Consider the following 22,746-nt stretch of genomic DNA (forward strand, 5'->3'; position numbering starts at 1 on the left):
CTCTTCACGGCAGGTCTTGGTAATTAGATTGTGGAGATGAGGAGGTGGAGGAGAGTTAAGAGGATTTTGTTTTTAGGAGAGGGAGATTTAAGAATGAGAGAGATAGAGGGGGATGGAGTGGGAGAGAGAAAGAGAGATCGAGCTTGAGAGTGAGAAGGAGAAGAGAGAGGGAGAGAGAAGGGGGAATTTGAGTCAGTCACCCTTCTTGAAAGAGGATGCTGAGTGACAGACAGAAAAATACATGAAGAGAGAGAGAGAGAGAAAAAAAACAATAGAAGAGATAAAGACATCACTTGCTCTTTTTGTGTCTCTCCTGTTGGTCGACCTTGAGTATGACCATGTAGAGAGACGTACACAGAAGACAGAAACAACATTACACCCTGAGAGAAATTAGGGTTCTTGCCAGGGTTCATGGAGTTTCTTTGGTTCTTGTTAAACCACTTTATAGAGTTGTAATAATGACTCAAACATCCCCTGATTTGTTCAACTAAAAACAATTCATCCATGCATCCATTTCCGGCTGCTCATGACGGTGGCCATCAGGCTGAGCACTGTAGCCCAGACACCTTTCTTTCTAGTAACATTCTCCAACACGCTTGTATCCGCAATCTCATTTTTTTTTGGCCCCTACCCAAGATTATGTGTGAGGTTTGGGACGTGGATTAATTACATCGAGAGCTTCACTTTCAAGTTTAGCTTGAAGCTTAGCTTTAACCATGACATTCTGGTTTAACACTGGCATTAGTGTTGAAGTGGTAACAATGCACCTGTCAATATCATGCTTCATCTTACTCTGAACAAGACCCCAAGATACTGAGGGTACTTTCACACCTAACCTGTTTGGTTCTGTTGAAACAAACCCTGGTGCATTTACCTATTTGGTCTGGTTTGTTTATGATGGTGGGAAAGCTGTCAATCAAACTCTAGTGTGAACTAAACAACAGAACTGGAAGCAATCTGTATAAACAATCTGCATAAGCCATGTATTGTATATACTTATGCAGGTTGAGTTGCAGTCTCGACTAATAATGCTCATAAACACTTATGTCTTTGTGAGCTGTTTGCAACAGCGGAGAACAAAGATACACATAAGAAGCAGTAAAGTGACTCGCTGTCAGTCAATGAGTTACCTGTTATGTTTACAGCTCTTGGTTTGTTTGTTAAAGGTCAGCGTGAACACAAACTGGACCAAAGCTAAAAGGCAAACATTTATAATTTTCTTTCTTGGTGTGGACAAAATGAACCGAACTACAGGCGTGACCCCCAACCCCAACCTGGAGTGAGCAATCCGCTGAGTACCATGGCGTCAAACTTTGAAGTGCTGACTCAAAATTCACCTGCAAACTGCATAGATGTAATCCTGAGGCCACCATACTGGACACACTCGTCCCTCGGCTGAAATAGTCTAATTTCACAATAATGTCATTTCAAGATTTCAAGGCAGAGAATGGTTCCATAATGTGTCACACTACACTCAGGTGTTCAACTGAACAGAAGCCTTTTCTGCATAAACCATTAAAAATTTTGACATTTTCGTGATCAACAGAATAAAGATTTTTTTAGGAATCACGGAGAGTTCTTCACTCGTGTTTCACATGTTAACAAATTGGCAGTTTTCTCTCTTGCATGTTGTCTCTGTCTTTTTCTTTCTGTTGGCCTCTGTCTTTATCTTTTCTATCCCCCTTTATCTCACAGTTTCTTTGTCACTCACTTTAATCTTCTCTCTCTTCTCTGTCTCTCTTCACACTACCTCTCTTCTTCCTCTCCGTCGACCTATCTCACACTTGCTTTCTGCTTTTCTGTCCAACCTCATCCCTCCCTCTACATCCTCTGTCTTTTTCTGTTTCTCTGCAGCCACTCCACGGCTTTCCATGTATTTTGGAAGAAAAGCTTTTTAGCAAATATTTGTCCAACTGTGTCTGTAGAGCCCTCTGAGTCAACATGGGCCCAGACCCGACCCGAGAGAGAGAGAGAGAGAGAGAGAGAGAGAGAGGGGGATCAGTGCATAAAAACCAGCAGTGCAGAAACAATAGAGACTTAAGATTCTCTCTTTCTCCTTTCTGTCTGAAAATAAACTGAGAGAAAAGACGTTTGCTATCTGAAGCTGGACAAACTGCAATCATAATACTGATAATGATGATAAAAATTATATTAATCAGTATTTATACTGGTCCTACCCACTGAAAATTTGTTTTTAAAATGTTTTTTAAAGAGACAGGAAAAACAGGTGTTTTTCATGGTGGTAAATGAAAACTAAAATACATAACCATAAATTCTCAAATTGTGGCCCTGTCACTTGCACTTTGCCAGAGTGTGATTAGACGTCCCCTCAAGGAGTTTCTTGTATGCAAAAAACTGTTTTGTGCACATTCAGCGTCTTTTAGCAAAACTGATTGTGTTTCCTCAAGGCCTAACAAATGTTCTGAACCATTAACTTCCTCATAAAACATTTGCAAAGCTGAATATTTGGATATTTCAGAACTAGAATTGTATACATTATTAGAATAGCATGAAACTGACAGACAAGAATGTGTGTGAGATACAAAAAAATGGGACCTCCTCGTAAACACACATCTCCATACTGCTACTACTGGTCAAAAACTCATATGGTACCTTTAACTGGCCTTACGCCGGGATTCCACGGCTCTATAACGTCTGCGAGCTGGTTTTGTTCTCTCCTCCAAGCGGCTTCATACCCCACCAGGAGCGTTTCAGAAGCAGAGCGGTTTGCCTGCCCGACGTTGTTGACTTGTTGATTTGGTCCTTTTTCCTTGACTTTTGTGCTTCTACCATGGGTAATTAGGCTACGTAGTTAAATGGTTTCTATTTTTGTCTGTTTCAGTTGTGTTTTTTGTTGATATATGACTGGGAGTCTGCACAGGGTGTTTTTATTATGAAAACTGACCAGATTCTCTATGCCGTTTCTGTGTCCGACTTCCGTCAAAAATAGACTTGCCGTGTATTAACTGCAGAGCAGAGCGGCGAGCCGCTTCTGGAACGCACTGCGCGCGTCTGGTGGGATCACAAGCATTGTCCAGAATGGCCACGATCAGGTCCGCCGGCCGCATGGAATCCATGAGACTGACTTGCTGCGTCGCTTGCTTCATTTATTCAGCCTGGCATCTTGTTCATGTTAGCCGATTTCTTGTTGGGAGCGGTGGGGGTTTTGTTTCGCGTTGCCTTAACCAATCAGTTGCAAGTGACATATCCATCCCCGCTTACATCATTTTCAGTTGTAGTAGCGGCTGTTGTTAGAAGTTAACTTTTTCGCGACAGCTGAAGAAATATGTTGATGTAATAGTTGTTATTTAAATAAGTCAACTTAAAACAACCTGTTCAGCTTATCCTCGCTTTTGTTTCTGGCCATTTTTGTGTCGCTTTTTTTCTGGCTCTGGCACAGGAAGATGACATCCCCATTCTTAATCCCACCTACAAAGCTCTGATTGGTTGATTATTTCTCCAGCCAGAGGAAACAGCCATTAATGAGCACAGCACCAGACCTATTTTAATCACTGAACAGGAGTGAAAGCAGCAACGTCAACTGATAGAAATTCATCATGTGCCATACAGCAATCGTCAGACAGACAACTATAATACCTGTACAGCAGCAGCAGCTTCAGTCCTCCGTCAGTGTCTACACCAGACACATTCAACCACAGTACTGAAGGGTTTTGGCAAATAAAGCCCAATAAAAAATAAATGTAGTTATGCATTAAGTCAGAAGAAAATAGACTTGAAGTATACAGTTACGCATGAAAAGCGTAGGTGTCGTGTGAGCCATTATGCTACCTGTGTAGACAGCTGTATTGATTAAATATTAAGGTGAATCAGTTCCGTTTGAAAGCCTATTTAGCTGATATCATTTGTTGCCATGTTTACTGACTGTGATGTCAAAGTTATGAAATTACCAACTGGATGAAATCAAACGAGCATATTTATATTTATCATAAAAATAACTTGCAGTCAATGAGTTAGACTTTCTGTTGACTTTCTGCAGACTTTGTAGAGCAGATTTTAGAGTTATGACCGTCGTCCTCTGACTCTAACATGCTGAATTATTGTTCCAGCTTCAGTGTAGTTTAATTCATCTTCCTGTGCTCGCTCCACGCTGTCTGCTGCAGTTATTTGGTGCAGAGCGAGTATCACTCAGACATTTTGTTGTTGTTTAGAGCCTCCTCCTTCAACGTAATACACACCTCCTGTTTGGAATATATTTATCTGCAACCTCACAAACACTCACGCAAACACACACCAGGCTTGTCCTCTTGATCCTGTCTGCTGTATTCTGCATCCCCATCTCCTGTTTAGACAACCAGGCGAGCCACAAATATGCTAAACTAAAGAGAGCGAGAAAGAGGAGATGAAAGACAGAAGAAGAAGACTTGAGTGTGTGTAAGAAAGAGGCAGAGTGTGTGTGTGTGTGTGTGTGTGTGTGTGTGTGTGTGTGTGTGTGTGTGTGTGTGTGTGTGTGCAAGAAAGAGAGAGAGCGAGTAAGAGAATTCCATTTCATTGTAATAGTGTTTAATATTTATTGGAAAAATGTAAAGAAAATGTAAAGGAAGTGCTTTTCAGCGAGCGGGCAGGATTAGCATAAATAGTTTGGGGCTTGGACGTGTTTGGTTCCTGCCGCAGAGGAGTAAGGCTGTCCCCTCTATTCTCTGTGACACACACACACACACACACACACTCAGAAATACATACATATGTTTGCACACACACCCACATCTACACACACTTGTGCACACGCCTGCATGAGTAAACATTCAAACATGCAAACGCACACACACTCACTGACCTTTGCGTGTGGAAACTCATCAGCATATAGTGATTTATAATAGGCACTGCCAATCCTTGTGTTTCTTTTTCCCCTCTTTTTGCATTTATTAGACAGGAGCAGAGAGGAAAGCAGAGGGGGGAATATTGGCTGTTGTCATTTATTTTATGCACTGTTACTGCTGATCAAGGATCTGTGTGCTGAATTTGACTTTATGCTAATGAATTGTTATGAATGACCTGAATGTAACTGCACTGACCTGTGGAGAATTGAAAAAATAAATAAACAACAACAAATTTAGCTCGTGTTTGTCCTTGTTGTTGTTTTTTTACTATGGTTTAAAGGATATTTTCTTACAACTTGGGTCTCATTTTCATAGTTTCTTGTATCGTCTCTCTTAGTAATAATAAAATTGTACTCACCAAATGAATTGCCACTAAATGAGATCTGTGAACACAGCGACGTCACTACAATAAAGTCTCCAGTCAGATGATCAGACAGGTTGGAAACAGTTTGTCTATATTATCACTTTTTTTGGAGGTGAAACTGAAAAGTGAGTGCACCTGAAATGTTGGTAATAATGGTAATTAAGTCAAGATCTATTTAAAGTGCATTATCACACAAAAGTGTCTAAACGCACTTAACAAAAGACAATGAAAACATCAGAAGTAGTATCACACAGTACAGTTGAAAACAGTGATAAATTAACCCAACACAGCCAACCAGAGTGTTTTGCTAAATTATACATTATAGGACAGAGAGAACAGGTGATTCAGTTTTCTACTTTTTTAGTTCCTATTTTCTAAAATTTCTTGACATTGGTTGGTGGACTGTGAAAACACCAGAGACAACCATGGAAAGTCCTGGACTTTATTGTTTTATCCCTTACCAAACCAAACCACACCAATGCTAACTTTTGAGTCTGACCTTAAAGGTTTCCAAAGAAGGAGCTGTTCTAATGTAAAAGCCAAGCAAACACTGATCCATGTACAGCGGATGGTTTGGGTAATACTTTTTCTCTTCCAAATTAGTTTTTAACCTGGAGGTTTCTTTCCAACCTGTCTGTCTGACTGACTGCTCGTCTTTCTTTACTAGTCGGACATCTTTTTATTGATGTCACCGTGTTCCCAGATCTCAGCTATTAACTCAGTGAGTACAATGTCATCGAAAATGATACAAATGACGGACAAAACTATGAAAATAAAACCCCAATCTGCAGTAAAGCAGGATTGCACTTTAATATGCATCTTCATTACTTTGGAGTGTGAAGTCATTTTATTTTTTTTACAATTTCCATTGATCCAGTTTGAGTTTCTGTAGGAGGTTTAGGTGGCTTTTCATGGAGGCTTATGCTAACCATCCAGTTCTTCCATTACTGTTTGCTACAAACAAGCTAGCAATGAAAAAACACATCACTTTGTGCTACCAGAGAGCGACAGGAACAGCAGATGGAAGATTTTTCATGAACTTAAAATCAGCAGGATCATTTGTGTGTTTGTATCTGAATTGTAATAATTTGAATGTTTACTGCATTTTGCTGACATTTCTTCCTTCTACCTCACTTTTCTCTTTCATGTCACCAGTCTCTGTGTTCGGAGGTGCTAGCCCGACGCCGAGGAGTCTCCTCTGTACTGAAACTCTGCCAGAAGCTGCTGCAACAGAGCCAGGTAGGTTAAAAAACCCCACACATTTTATCATTCACAATTGGTCCCAAAAAAATCAAAAAAGACTTTCAACTCGCCTTTGGCTTGATCACCAATGACTTGTGACTTCACTTGACGCCTTCCCAAGAAGAAGAATTTAAACGGGTACCGGCAGAAGACAGAGCAGGCATTTATTTATTATTTCATTTCTTTGCTCAGTTTTTAAGACAAAATACCAAACATTTGCCAGTTACAGTTTCAAAAATGTCTGAGTTTGTTTTTGTTTCTTAGGTATTTTTCTTTTTTTCCCTTCATGAAACCCTGGAGAATCAGTGACAAACCCTCATGAATCAGCTTAACCTTGAGAAAGGAATTATATTGTTGTACTCTTAAAATCATGAATTTAATCATATGATTAGCATGATAATAGCCTATATGATTCTCACAAAACTGTTTCTACAATCCCCACCTCTGGGACAGTCGGGCCCCATGGCGGAGGTGGGCCCAGAGGCGGAGCAGCACCGGGAGGCCCTGCAGCTGCTGTCAATCAACCTGGAGAGGAGGTGGGAGGCGATCGTGATGCAGGCACTGCAGTGGCAGAACAGACTGAAGAGAGAGCTGGGAGAGCAGCAGGTTAGAGCGCTCTGACATTTACACTTTACATCCTTCATTCTGCACTGCAGGCAGTCAGCTGACGCACTGTTACACTCAGTGAGCATGTCAGAGTTTGATTTGATGCTAAGATACAGCGTGAAAGACAGATGGTGCTGTGATTGAAGCTGCAAGGTTTTAGTTATAGAACAATCTTTACAACCCGAGACAGTGTCGTAATGTTTTGTGAAATAAGCATCAACTCCGGAACAAAGCACAAACTTTGATATGAGCACAACCTGGTCTTGCCTCTTCCCCCAGATAAAACTGGGCAAATAAATGCAACAACATTCATTTTCTTAAGGTTTGTGTAACAGTTTGGTGGTAGTTAGGGAAGAAAAAATTCTCCAAGGCTCTGTTTATACAGTCAAATGTAAGATACACTGAAGAGGCGTGGAGCGTCACAGGGGGAGTGGGAGTAATGAGCAACTGCAGTGAAAACGTAGGTGGTAGGACCTGATGGGTTTCCCAGATTCCTTATCACTCAGTTGTTGCCTTTTGCATTTTGATAGATCCTTGTTTAACTAATTTTAACTTTTTTCAATTTGTACTATTTTTGTGACTATTGCTGATAAAGTATCTGATTGAGTTCTTCTGACCTGTAGAGTTCCTCAAGGGTCAATTCTTGGGCCAGTCTTATTCTTCCTCTACAGGCTCCCTTTGGGGGATAGTCTCTGGCCAAAAGTAGCAATATTATCCCGACGGTGGTGCTAGAGGAAAGGTCAGGGGTCACCAAAAGCATTAGGCGACCATGAATATCCACAGCAAATGTCATGGCAATCTGGCCTGTAGTTGTTTTGATATATTGATCTGCGCATATCAAGATATCTCAGGATCGAGGGAACAATGGACTCTGTCATCGCCATCCTGATGCTCTGCCACTATCAGAGCAAACCTATCTGTCTATTTTGACTTTTAAAAGCCTACAGAGGCTGAATACGACAACTCCACTCTAAATCAGTGAAACAGTCCACAAGTAGCCAGTTGATAAAAACTAATCTGTTAGTTCTCCAGTGCGATCAGTGTCACAGAAACAATGTTTTCTCTGCCACCTCCTCCGCAAACAAAAGAAACTTGGCAAATTACATTTTAACACTTTGACAGTTTGCATATCACAACACCACGCGTGTCTGCCGCCAAGACGGCACGTCGCCAAAAGGTTTGTCTTATTAGAAATCTTCAGCCAATGAACCGATTCAGGTTCCACTTCTCAGGTACGAGCCAATCGCTGATCACAGTGACGGTTTAACGCTGCAGGATGACAGCTCAGCACATGTGCAGCTCGTCTCAGGGTGTGAAGTACTAAGCACTGTGGGTGTTAAGAGAAATATTGTCATGACAGAGCTGACCGGAGCCGAGCTGCTCAGGCTGGACGAGGCACAGAGAATGTAAAGAGAGAGAGAGAGAGAGAGTAACGAGACAGAGCTGAGTGCTTTATTCAGCTGATATAACGTGAAGGCAGAGAGCTGCAGCAGAATGGAGCTGTTATGGTTTTCTAATAGTGATGAATATGGTTCTATAGAGACAGAAGAGGTACATTTGAATATAAGGTGAAGGGTAACACACATGTAGGTGCACAAAAACTGCACAAACACACACACATAGTGACACTGACGTAAATACATATATTGCGTTACATAAATGCTTGAGTGTAGAAACACACAGAGTGTCATGTGAGAGCACACACACACACTGGGACAATTTATTGATTCCCAGCAATTAATTGACTGATAGCATTGTGTTAAGAGCTCAGAAAGAGGAGAGGGAGAAGTAAGGTGGGAGGGAGGGAAAGGAGGGGTGACAGGGAGGGGTGTGGGCAGGGGCGCCCCCAAGGGGCAATCATTGGCTCCCACCAACTCACTAGCCCCCCCACTGGTCCCCCTCGTGAGTCACATATGCATAATATGCTTCTGAGTAATGAGTACTCTATTCATAATATGTTTCTGTCTGATTTTTCTATAGGTATTATTCAATAAAATCATTAATGTATAATTTTCATAATAGTTCATGTGAAAGAAAATAACAAATGCATAGCCAGCCAGCTGCTTTTGACCGTCCGTCACTGCGTCATACTCCATGTGTACCATCTGGTGTTATGGCCAAGGTTATCGACCATATTTGGCCCAGGACACTTATTTTAGGTCTGAAATGTTTTGCTACCCAAACTATATAAAATAAGGACTTTGGGATTTTAAGAATTTTAGTGCAAAGTTATGAAAGAACATTTTAGTCTAGTGGAGAATTGGTGAGTGGCAGCAGGACATGAATGTTTTGTCAACAGTCCAAGAGGCAGAAGCAACGTCAGGTTGTAATCAAACAATCTGTTTACAGATTTTGAACAGATTTGTGGTATTTTCACTCAGCTTTTTTATATGTACTCTGTAAACTGAAAATGCACATAAAAACAGGTGGATGGAAACATAACTGAATGTTTAGATGATAATATAGATGATAAGTCATAGCTTCTCCAAACTACCAGGATGGGATTTTGACACGACATGACCTGTTTCTTAGTGATTTTGTGGCATCCTTAAGGGTAAGTTTAACAGTTTTTGCAGAACAACCATTTCCAGAAAATCAGAAGCAAAGATTTGTTGTGTTATTGTTTCATAGTTTAATGTCTGTGTTTTCCTGGGTTGTTAGCTACTACATTCATGCAATTGCCTTTGCAGGGATAAATAAAGTTGCATTGAACTGAATTAAATTGAATCAAAAACCAGGTTGGATGAGTTGTGGCTCATTTATGAATGTTGAAAATTAGTAAGAATCAGCCTAATTCTGCAGCACATGTGCTGTTTGAGGTGGGACTCTCTTCCTCTCCCTCTCTCGTACATTCACACACAAATGCACACACACACACACACACACACATTGTAGAGGAGAAGACAAATAACAGAGGCCAGACACTTTGACCTCGCTGCCTGGCTAGAGAGTAATTTCACATCTACTGGGGATGGGAGAGGAATAGAGAGAGAGAGAGAGAGAGAGAGAGAGAGAGAAGGAGGGCCAGAGAGGCATATATCTGGGTGGTTTAGCTTATAAATGAACACTTCTGCTCAGTGATAAAACGATAGTCCTCTCCTGGTCTCTCTCTGTGCATTTGTGTGTGTTTGAGAGACTGTGTAAATGAGTCTGCTTGCTTGTGTACAAATGACTACTGGTGTGCATGTTTCAGACTTTAACTGCCTGATGTATTTGTGTAAATGTATGAAAGCAATGTGTGCATGTGTTACTGTGTGTGAGCGTTTGTGTGGGACTGTGTGTGTGTGTGTGTGTGATATCTTCATACTTGTGTTCGTCTGTTGGGTTACTCGTGCCTGCGGCTGAGTTTACAGGCTCACAGTTATCTGATTATGGCCCATAATCAGACAAAGGCATCAGTTTGACTCAGATGTTTACATGGCACATTACAGAATTGTTATAATCATATTTAAGGAGATTTTCTGTCAAAGCAGAATTGCAAAGTTATCTTGTTAACTTTCCAGGTTAAAACCCAGTACAGTGTTTTTAGAACTGAAATTATTCGGCAATTAATTGATCACCAGAAAAATCATTTCAAACAATTAGGATGTCTGATTAATCCTTTGAATCATTTAATAAAGGATAACCTGAAACTTTCTCTGGTCCCAGCTTCTCAAATTTTCCTCTGTTTTATATCTTTGTAAATTTAATATCTTTGGGTCTTAAACCAAACAATTTGACAATATGTCATAGAACTCTAGGAACTTGAGTTTAATATTTTTCACTACTTCTTAAATTGTGTTAGATTAAATGAAAAATAATAATCAATAGATGTATTGATAATCATTTTGCAAACTGAAATAATATGAAATACTCCACATTCACTGCAAAAAATCTCCATCATATTTAGTAGTAAAAGTGAAACAACACTGGGGAACAACGAGGCAATTTGGACAAGTAAAAATTTTAGTGTCTGCTGGCACTAGAGGAGTTTGCCAAAACATTAAAGGACTAGTTTGACATTTTGAGAAATATGCTTATTCGCTTTCTTGCAGAGAAAGATGAGTAAGATGAGAAGATCAGTATCACTCTCGGTTAGCTTAGCTTAGCTAAGCATAGAGACTGGAAACGGGGGGAAACAGCTAGCAAACAGCTAACCATCTTCTGGCTGTAGCCTTATAACGCAGATACATGAGTGATATCAATCTTTACATCTAACTTTCTGCAAGAAAGCAAATAAACTTATTTCCCAAAATTTTAAACTATTGCTTTAAGATTCATCCTCTGAAGATCATGATTATACAACATATTTCATGGCAATTTTGGAAGTAGTTGTTGGGACATCTTGATCTGTTCATTGGATGGACAGACCAACAGATCAAACCAGACTAACACATGATGTCATGCCTGTTAAATTATCAAATATCTTATCTGAGAACCCTGAGGGTGACCTCCATGATTGTAGCAATCTCACCATGGAGCTCCTTTGGACAGTCCATGGTTTTTCATGCAGCATGGTTGTCTTTGAACATGAAATTTTGTATCAGATACATTTTCCTCTTTTCTTGTTAAATGAGTATGTGTATATGTACTGCTGTTCCGAAAGCAGATAAAGGACCCTGTTTTATCTTTTATTTGATGTAAATTAGTCTAAATTAAAGCTGCAGGGTGTTGTGAGGATGAGATTAAGTATACCTGTTAGTCGAATGTAATATATGGAAATTTTATTTTGGAACACTTTCCTTACGATTATGAAATATATTTTAGAGTGGAGTTATGAGCAACATATGGAGGTTTTCATTCACTGTTTGCAATTAAATTCAAAGCAGCCTGTCTGCTCCTCCACTCTGCATGGAGAGGTGATTTATCTGTGCGGTTCTATTCATTTTGAATCAGACCGGTGATGCCGGGCTCCCTCAGCACTTTGACAACTGGTACAGCAGAGAGCCAGCAGAGACTCGAGCAGCAGCAGCAGCTCCTGGAGGAGCACAGGCACATGAATAATCACCCAGACGCTGCTAGATAGCTCCGCTCTCCTTGGGCCTTCCAGCAGATGCTATGCTAACAAATGGGAGCAGTCAAACCAGAGCTAATGGGAAAAAGTTTCCTGTTTTCACCCCAAAAACACTGCACAGGTCCCTCGCATGCACACAAACACACACAAATACTGTCACTGACTGTGATTAAGGCAGTAAACACAGTGAGGCGGAGCCGCTGTGAACACCAGGCGCTGATAATGTTCATGTGAGTATAATCACAGTAAGGAACGCTGAAAAAATGGCCAGTTTATTTTAACCTGTTTCCCATGCAAATCAGTTTTTCGTAAGGCAGATTGATACGAAATTTTTAAATCCACTCCTGGTTCCCAGAGGATGAACACTTTTGATTTTAATGACCATATAACCTTTCCTCTACCACCGGCCTCACGCTCTAAGAATAGATACATCGGCAGTATGTTGTTTGTTCTGTCCATCATTTTGTGTATTGAATATTGAACTCCGCCTCCTACTGCTTTTAACTTTTAGGCTCTCTTTTTTAAGCAAATTTTCCACCTACAGCCAATGTACCAACTATATGGATGTTAGCTGAAGCTAGCTAACAACATACGTACTGACAGTGCCTGTGTGTGTTTAGAGCAGAAATCACCAGGAACTCCATTTCTTTTTGTTATTTTCCTCCAGTCTTTTCTTTTTCCTCTCATCTCTGTGTGTTTATGAAGTTGATTCATAAAACATAGTTCACAAGTGTGAATTTTTTTGCTCAGGTTGGAACATTTTCAACTCACCTTCCATTGACTTTGTATGCAATTGTGCCATGTCTAAAATTGTTTGTGTTCTATCTGAACACACCATAACAGTCTTAAGGTGCATTTAGACTGAATGCTAACAAACATTTTTCTCACTTTATTTGAATGATTTTAACAATTAGTATGTGTTTTGCGGTATGTGGTACCACAAATGGCCAGTGTGCCAACTGTCAGATGTTAGCTGTAGCTACCTAAAAGCACACACCAACTGTCTATGTGTGTGTTTGTGCTACATTTCACAGCTGGACTGATTTCCAACAACTCACCAGAAGCCCCAGTTCCTTCTGTTATTTCCTCCATTTTCTGTGCTTTTCCCTCTTGCCTCTGTAGGTTTATGAAGTGAAGTAATACAGTCTTAGATTGTGTACACATTTTTTTGCTCAAACTTAGGGTTCCCGTTAGGGCACCACCTGGAGCAAACCTGCATCTTTCCTTTGACCTTGTGTACAATCCTGCCAACTCTGAATTTGCTTCAGATTCAGTTTGAACAAAGTTTGAACAGCTTTGTTCTTGGTGGAGGAGGATTTGGTTGAACCTGAACATTTTTAAGGGTGTAGGAAGCTTGAGAAATCTGGAAGATTCTTTCCTTTTGAATTTGGTCCTCTACATTCATTATGTTTCAAAATCTTTAAAACATTTTACAATTCAAATGTTTGTCGACACAAATCTCATTGTGTCATTGTGTGAATTATTTGAGTACCAGGTATATAAAACTAGTGTCTGAACATCAGATGTCAGTACAGAGATATAACAAAAATCTGATGAAACTACTTGTTTTATCTACAATATTCTGTCAATTTAGTGTGATTAAACCTAAATAAGCTTTAGGATCAAACCCTTAGGGCCACTAAATCCTGCACAAACACTGTGTCTCCAAAGTCAGCTTCAGGAACATCTGGACCAACAGTTTATGTAGGGATTCCCTGGCTTGTTGCTGGAGTCTGGGTGGGAAATTATCACCACTGTTTGACTGGTAAATTTGTCTGCTCTGCTAGCTTGCCAACTCTGCTTCTTTGGCAGGTAACCAACAACACTTTAGAGTTATTTTCTGCTTTTAAAAATATGTTTTTGAAGTCACTGTGGCCACCAGACACCAGAAGTCACCTCCCTCCTCTGTCTGGGGTCATAAAAATACTCGCAATTCAGCTATAAACTGTTACGAAATTATAGAAATGAGATAAATTACAGATATAAATTATATACAAGGTTTTCGTGGGTCATCAAATACTCGATTTGATTGGATTAGGCTGATTGATAGCCTCTCTCCTCAGTGCTGAATGTGTTTTTGAATGTGTCTGCAGTGGCAAAACCCAGTTCAGTCATTACCCCCATCTCCCTTATCAGCACAAGGGGAATAAACACAGATCTAATAGAAATTCATTACACAGACCCATATCCACACACACACACTCTCACACACACAGAGCCAACTAGTTTATTAGATTAATAGGCTATGAATGGCTAATACGAATTACCCCCCTCTCTTGTTAACGAGACGCGGAGCAATTTGTATAATTATGTCTGTGGAAGGGAAGAATTCCTGTGTCTAAGCATATTTTTAGACAGCCGAGCTTTCTGAAGGCTTTTGATTACGTATTTACTTTGGGGTTTTCAGCTTCGTGCTCTTTCTCTCAGAAGTCGTTTTTGAATAATTCATCGCTTTGTTCCAGTGCGGAATAATTTGTGTTGAGATTTATGAGCAATTGCTTTGGGGTGGGCTGATTTTACTCTTTTTTAAATGATCACAGAACTTGTTTTGTCAGAGTCGGGTGTCAGTGTGTCTCTTTCAAACGGAGGCCTGAGCCCAGACAGCGCTCTCAGAGGGGATACAGGATTTTCCACACGTCTTTTTAACCTATACTCCCACAGTGTTTGATAGCACAAAATAAGACATTTTGTGCACTTTAAATGATAATAGACACACTTATTAAACTTCAATCTGAACAGACCATTTGGCCTCACATTAGGCTTTCTGAAAAGAGGAAATGTTAGTCATTAAGCCCTGTTTCAGAAATTTCCTAGAAATTTGTGTCAGTAATAAGATATAATTAGACCAATTGCTTCACCAGTATCAGTAAATGACACTTGCTTCGAGGAATTTCATGAAACGTATTGATTTAAGACTCAATAATTGCAAAAATTTGTTGTTAGTGGTGAACACCCACACACAGCTTTTAATTGCAAAGAATAAAGTTGTGGGTGAAGTCTATTAATGTTTTTTTTTATTTTTATTTATTAAATTCTGTACATGTCCACCAGCAAGGATATCCAGCGTCGGACCTTAAAGATCGGATGTACACTAATTAATAGAATCAAGATCAGAATATCATTCTGATGAAAATGAAGTAGTGTATCTTTTATTTTTGCATTTCCAGATATTTTGAAATGTTACGTACTCCTTCATGGTTTGAGAAAATTCTCCATCCTCTTAAAGACAATATGAAATTACTTTGACTAGTTCAACATTTTGGGAAATAAGCTTATTCTCTTTCTTTCTAAGAGTGAGATCAGATGATGCATATCAATCTCATGTCTGTGCCAAGCTGGAGCCAGGAGACAATTAGCGTAGCTTAGCATAAAGACTGGAAACTGGAAAACAGCTTGCCTGGCTCTGTCCAAGGTTCAGAAATATGCCAACACCTCTAAAACTCACTGATTATAACAGCCTGGTGTAGTGACTGTGAGCTTCCTGTAGTCTTGTTGTTACAGTGAGATTGCTAAGTGTGGCACCATCAGGCCTGGGGTGGGACATAACCCTGTGAGGGATCGTTCTAACGTGTAAAGCAATTCTGGGTTTCTTATTTTTTTTAAAGTCGATATTTTGGAGATACATGCCCTTTACCACAGTAGTGTATAGCATACTGTCCAGGTAGCAGTGACAGCTATAACAGGCCCTCACATACAGTACAAAAGTCCATATAATGTAAAGTTAAATATACTGTATTTGCATTCAGTTATGACCCTTGATGCACATTGTATTGGTGGACAAATTTCTCTTTCCTTCGCTGCAGTAGTGACCCTGTTCATTCAGAGTACACTTGATTTTTGTCTTTTTAAGATGATTCTTTTTGGAATTTTGGAAAAAAACAAGAGAAACAGAGCAAGAGGTTTGACATTCCGCAGGATTAAAACTTCGGACGTTGTGGGTTCATGTTTTGTGTTTTAGGAGCTACGTCGGCACGTCAGGATTCGTCTTTATCCTTGCTGAATCTTTTTTTTCTTTTTCTTTCTTTTTTCCCTTTTGTCTGCAGGTTCCTGGAAACTTCCTGGAACCGGGTCTAGTTGACCTCCACCAGATCAGCCCAGTCCCAGCTGGTCCAGTGGCACCACCGCCAGATGACTCCTGGGAATGGGATGAAACAGATATGACAATCACAGAACCAGAGCCACAAAAAGTACCAGAACCCGACCTTACGCACAACCTCCCCATAGAACCAAATCTGCCTTCGGACATTGTTCTATCCAGTGAGAATCAACCAGACAGGATTCGAACCGATGTCCCAGCCAGTCAGTGTCCTGAGATGATGTCCAGTATGAGGAGTGGATCCTCATCAGAGGTTCAGCCCAGTGTGATTTCCCAAACTCTTCCCCCTAACAATAATAACATCTACCAGGTGTACAGCCTCCATAATGTCGAATTATACAGACAGCCTCAGTTTCCTCACACTTCCTCCTTGCTGCGCAAAACCAAATCAGGAAAACGGAAACAGCACCTCCTGCTGAAGAGCCTGAGTAAGGACTCCTCGTTCTCCTCCATCGAATCCCTCCCAGACCTCCTGGGAGGTTTGATGTCAAACAGCCGAGGAGGAGATAGAGTCATTGGATACCGGGATGGGGAGAGTGAGAGGGAGGGTGGCAGAGGAAGTGGCCAATCGGTGAGCAGTCGACGGTCAGAGAGTGAGAGCGGGATTGTGAGTGATACAGGAGACATAGAGACGACAACAACAAACTCTGAAATCCAGGGAGAGGAAGAGGATCCAGGGGAAGACGACGAGGAGGAAAAGGAGCAGAGGAAGGATGAAACTGTAGATGGGAGTAATTTGGCTCTGCACAAAGACAATGTTACTAGATACAACCAAAAAACCAAGACAGAGGAGAATATGAAGGAGAAAGGATGGAGGAGGGACGAAATCAGAGGTGAAAGCAGAAGAAACAGAGAGGAGGAGAAAAGGAGAAGACACAGAAGGGGAGGAGGTGAGGCGGTTGAGATCCTAATCAACGGGCGTGGGATCCTGACTCCTGCTGACTCTGACTCTGACTTTGAGGTGGTGGGACTCGGTGTAGACTCCTCCAAGCCCTTTATATCCCGCAGTGACTACACAGAGTTCAAAGTTGACCAGTTTAACGGTTTGGAGACTCCACCTGCTCTTAGCCGCCGGGCGTCGAGTCCAGTATTATCTCAGGGCTCCTCTCTGGAGTCCCTTCTGGCTCTGGGTGTGGAGTTATTTCCCTCCAAAGACTTGCTACATCGTAGCGCCTCTCTGGAGAGCTGCCTGGTCCCGTGTCGTAGCGCTGAAGAGGATACCGGAGGCAGCCTGGCCAGCCTTGGGGAGCTGGACCTGGGGCAGAGCAGAGAGGTGGATGGAGGTGAACCAGGAAAGGAGAAGAACAATGAAAGTGTGCAAGGAGAACCGTCCTCTGGGGAGCTGAGCCGAAGAACTCTTGATCTCCTGAAACGCCTGGAGAACATCCAGAGTCCTCTGGCGTCGAAGATGACCCGCAGTGTTTCTGACATGGCGCTTCAGAGCTGCTCCCCGCAGCGGAGCAGACTCCCTGCCTCACCCTCTCTTGGTGGTCGACACGCCCCCCTTTCCGGGATTTCAGGCTCTTCACGGAAAGGACCGCCATCCCTGATTAACGAGAGTTCAGCAACAGCATCACTAACAGAGCTAAGTAGCACCGAGGACTCGTCTCTGGGGTCTGAAGATTTCGTTGTGCTCAGAAATCAACGCCACCTCTTCCTGGATCCCACCATCGCAGCCAATGCCAACTCAAGCTGTTATAGGAAACGTTGCCATGGAAACAGCCAAGGAGGGCAAGGGATGGATGAAGCAGATGCAGCAAGTTTGAGCCTGGTGGTGAATGTCTCTTGTACGTCAGCATGCACAGATGAAGACGAGGACGACAGTGACCTTTTGTCTTCCTCCACACTCACGCTCACTGAGGAGGAGCTCGGTGTTAGGGATGGAGAGGACCAAGAGGAGGAGAGGTTGAGCGGTGCCTCCTCTGGTAATGAGGACGATGAGGATGATGAAGAGGAGATGGAGGGATCTTACGTCCTGGGGCTGGAGTACATGAAGAGGGAGCTGCAGAGTTGGATCAGATCTCCTCGAACCTTGTCTTCCTCCTCCTCTAAAACAGAGGCAGTTCTCCGGGATGAGTTGCAGTGTGGAACCAACCTGTCCTCCATCTTTACCTCCTCCTCTCAGAACAAGGAGCAGCACTGTTTTCTAAACCGCTCAGCTGAATTAATAGAAACCAACACTAATAGTGGCAACAACAAAACAAAAAGAGATAAGAAAGAACAGGAAGAAGAGGAGAAGAACCAGAGGAACGTAACAAGAAGCTACATCAGCCAGTTTGTGGACGACGTAGAGAACGGAAATCTTGACCAGAGCTGTTTAAAGGGGAAAGACGAGGACTACGAACTCCTCCGAGAGGAGTCAAGCGTGTTCACAAAGAAAGGAGAGTCACTGAGGGAGTCTTACGTGTTTGCCAAAACAGGAGAGTCAGTTCGGGATGTTAGCGACTTCATAGTGAAAACGGAAACAAACTCAACAAAACAGCTTTCTTCATCACCATCCTGTGAACTCCTCCCCTTCCCATCCAAACGTGCTTCGTCTTTAGTGGGACAGCTGAGAGGGGAGTTGCCCTGTCACAGCTCCTCCCTCCCCTCACCTCCTTCCCTCTCGCCTGTTGAGGACTGCAGATCCCACGATGCCTTGCACAACAGCAGGCCGGCAGCCGGTGGACGGAAGGCCATCACCATTCAGGAAAAATTCAAATTCTCATCTTTTGTGACAGAGGAGACAAGGAGGGAAGTTAGAGACAAAGAATCGTCCCTGCCTCCCAAAAAAAGGCACAGTTCTCACTCCTCCTGCTGTAACCACCTTCCCTCCCCCTCTTCCCTCCATCCATGCAGTGTAGACGAGGGCAAGAAAGAGAATGTGCATGACTTTGTAATGGAGATTATTGACATGACCTCACTGGCACTGAAGAGCAAAGAGAATCAGCCTGAAGAACTGAACCAGACCGATAACAGTGGGTCCATCCCAGACCATGGCCCTGCATCACTAGCACAGATCAGAGACAAGGTACAGAATGAATGCTAAAAAATACAAAACTCCAATTGAGAAAGTATGGGAAAGCAATCCGCCTATTATGGATTTTATTACAAAGAAAACACATGAAAATTGTTATATTGCAAATGCAAAAACCTAATTAAACAGAAATTAAAATAACAATTCAATATGGCTGCAGATGTTAATAATAAATTATTCAAATTATTGAACATTTTTGGAGATACAACATTTGACGTCCTGTTTGACCTCAAATATTCTGTACATTTTGAGGACAAATTAATCCAAAAGTAGCAAAAGTTATCTCAGTTAATTTGTTCACTGAGTTGGAGTAATTCAATAAATCGCATCACAGATCATAACTTTTAGGATGTAATGACTAATTTCTTCAGTATCTTTTGTAAGTGAAGTAATCTAAAAGCTAATCAGTTTTCAGTCTTCATTTATTTCTGAAAAGAAAAAGAAATCAGGCAGAAAACTTTGCTCGTCTTGTAAAAGTGTAAAATATAAATACACAGACATTTTAATATGCTAATTAACACTTGATGGTTTCTTGGATGGTTTGGTGATTGTGTAAGGTTTGTTAAAATAGAAATATTACTCAAATATATAAGTGTACATAATCCAAAACAAAGGACACAGATCCAAAACAGTATGGGTTTTGCATATATCACATCAACAAATTAAATTAAATGAAACAAACAATTATAAATGTAAATCACATGAAACAAAAATATGATGTTATGGATAAAATTGAATCATAATTAATCAATTGAAGCATAACAATATCCTACAAGATACTAAAACCTAATTTCCTTAGTGGTCCTGAATCTGAATTGAGTTATTCCAGTGGGTTTCATCAATTAAATTTTTTGTCCACAGTCAGGTTCACCAACAAACCAAGTCAGCTCAAGGTCAAAGTGCTTTACAGTCTGTGACACCTCCAACACTCACTAATCTTAGGCCCTCCATTCAGATAACGAAACACTACAACAAAACAACAAAAACAACAGAAAAAAAATCTTTACAAACTTTCTCCTTCCTCTTCCTTCAGGTCCTCGAACACTCCCACCGGCCTCTCCACCTTCGTAAGGGAGACTTCTACTCCTACTTGTCTCTCTCCTCCCATGACAGCGACTGTGGCGAGGTCAGTCAGTGCTCCGAGGACAAGAGCTCCACTCCGGCGCCCTACAGCATCCCGTCTTATGTCACGCCGACGCAAGGCCTCCACAGCCCGAGCCCTGAGCTTTTTACAAGCACCGAACAGCAAATATCAACCTCAGACTTGGCTGAGTCTTCCAAACACTCCTCTCCTGGCCTTCACTCCAAGAAAAACTTCTGTGCTCTTGATTTGAAGTCTACTGATAGCCAAACTAACAGTGCTGCCAGTGGTAGCCACACTGAAGAACCGCTTAGCCCCTCTCTATCCCTGCCTCCTAGCCCAGACATCAGGGATGAGGAGACCCTGTTTGCAGCCTGTACAGAGGAGGTTTACCTGGGCCCGCCTCTTTGCTACAGCATGGTCCTCACCAAGAAACCACAAAGGTTTTTGTCCTCCCTGGACCCTGGCTATGAACTGAACAACAGTGTAGCTTACTTGCCTTGTTCAAAACCAATCGATAGTCTTCAATATTTGTCTCAAGAGAGGTCCAGTTCCAAACCAGGTGATAGTCTGAGCTACCTGTCTCCCTCAAAGGAATCTGTGTTGGATAGAAACCAGGATCACCTGTATTGCCAAGGATCCAGTCCCACAGAGGAAACACAGAGCGCCTTCTCTCCTTTCCTGGAGCCTTGTTACAGCTCATGCTCCACCTCCTCGCTCTCAAACAGCGTCTCCGCCTCTCTCCAGGGGCCTGGCTCCAAACCAGAAGATGACAACCCTTCCTCTCCTGCTCCAGTGTCCTCTGGCGCTGAGGAAGAGAAGCGAGGTGAAGACCCGCACCTCCTCTGTGATGTCGCTGGAGGAGAAGTCGCGGCCGCTGCGAGTGTCAGCGTGCCGCAGGAGGAGAGGAGTCGTAATGAGGGGCCTCCTTATCTTAATCCCCGGGCGCGTGTCGCCCCGATAGACTCCTTCGCAGCCGAATGTTTGGCAGATACTAAAATGCTTGAATCCAATATGGGCGCCGTAATGACCAAGATAAGTGTCTGCAGCTCCGCTACAAATCCCTCAAAAGAGCCAGCCGCCACCGCCACGCGTATTAATCCCAAAATTAACTGCTCTGCGATGAGAGAGGCAGATAGGGAGGAGGGGGAGAGGCGAGGAGAGGTGGATACTCGGCGGGTGAAGCAGGAGGAGAAGGGGAGGAGAGGGCGGAGCGGCTCGCAGCAGGAAGCAAAGACAGCAGCGGAGAAGCAGGTTAGTGTTCCATGCATTAGCCTGATCTGCTATCTCAGGACATTATACAGGGCCTTGATACTGCACTTCACCTCTCTACTCCAGGTATTAGTCCAAGCCGAGCCCCTCAGTGGATATGAATGTAATGAGGCCGGTGTGCATTTCTCTCATTTCCATTTCTGAGGCCGGACGGACGTGAGAGTTTCTGATATGGGCAACCTCCCCCTCCTCTTCCTCCTCCTTACCCTCTCTCCTCGCCACTTCACACTCATCCTCCTCTTTTTTTCTAGTCTTTCCTCATCCTTACCTTTCTCTTAATGTCCTCTCCTCTTCCTCAACTCCACCCTTATTTCTTATTTCTCATCACCTCCTATCCCTCCCTTCTATGCCTCCCCATCTTCTACCTTTCTTACCCTCCCCTTTTATTCCCATGCTTCTTCTTCCCTCCTGTTGTCTCTCTTCATCTTCTTTCTCACAACTTTCTTTTCCTCTCCTGTCCACCCTTCTTTTCCTATTTCTTCTTGTTCCTTCCTTCTCATCTTTTCTTCCTCCTCACCATTTTTCATCCCCTCTTTTGCTCTTCTTCTTCTCCTCACCTGTGCTCTCGTTCCCCTCTCTTTCCTGTCTCTCTTCATTTGTTCTCCTCCCATCCTCTTATCTTCCTCTCCTCCTGCAGGTATTTTTCCTGTCTCTTCACTTTTCCACTTCTTTTCGGCTTTCTTCTTCTATGTTCCCTGTCCTCTTCTCAATCCTCTTCTCCCCACCCCCCCAATCCTCTCTCCCTCTTCCTCCCTCCTCCTCTGCCTCATCCCTCTCTCCTCCCTCAGGTGTTAATGGAAGGGGGGATTTGCAGACTTCTCAGTTTTTTAGTTAAAAGGTTAAGGTCCACAGAACAACATCAGCATAATTACTATCAGTCAGATTTCATTAGGATTCATCAGCTAAGAGCTTTCCCCATCCCGCAGTGATCGTTCAATTCATTTCATCGCTGAATTAGCGTGTTTCTGCTCTTTTTAAGTTTTCTATTTCCTTATGCAAATGTGTTTGGCAATTTTTACCATCCCTGCAACCTTGCTACCTCCTCTGTTTATCAACTTTTACTCTCTTAAAGAGGAACATGGCTCAGCTGAAGAGGTTGTTTCATTTCTGATCTAATGCGGAGCAGCCTGTAGTTGTTTTTCATACAGTGCATGTTAATGTGGGCTACATGTCCTTTGTGCTACTTAAAGTGCAATAAATAAGACTTTCCCTGCACCATAAATCACAGTCACATTAAT

The 22,746-nt window shown here is 42.2% G+C and overlaps 1 protein-coding gene across 8 annotated transcripts in view; it reads left to right on the plus strand.

Annotated features, from left to right (window-relative positions):
• The window catches only part of akap6 (A kinase (PRKA) anchor protein 6), a 225,277-nt gene that overhangs the window by 194,680 nt on the left and 7,851 nt on the right, over positions 1–22,746 (plus strand). For all 8 annotated transcript variants that reach the window (XR_006374663.1, XM_044167634.1, XM_044167639.1 and 5 more), the window contains 4 exons: positions 6,358–6,441; positions 6,898–7,050; positions 16,087–19,149; positions 20,189–21,490. Coding sequence is in view for 7 of the 8 variants with exons in the window: in XM_044167634.1 (XP_044023569.1) it covers positions 6,358–6,441; positions 6,898–7,050; positions 16,087–19,149; positions 20,189–21,490 (4,602 nt within the window). In the remaining variant the exon portion in view is untranslated. The remainder of the gene's footprint in view (positions 1–6,357; positions 6,442–6,897; positions 7,051–16,086; positions 19,150–20,188; positions 21,491–22,746) is intronic.

Source organism: Siniperca chuatsi, linkage group LG15, assembly GCF_020085105.1.
Source record: "Siniperca chuatsi isolate FFG_IHB_CAS linkage group LG15, ASM2008510v1, whole genome shotgun sequence".
NCBI classification, from domain to species: domain Eukaryota; kingdom Metazoa; phylum Chordata; class Actinopteri; order Centrarchiformes; family Sinipercidae; genus Siniperca; species Siniperca chuatsi.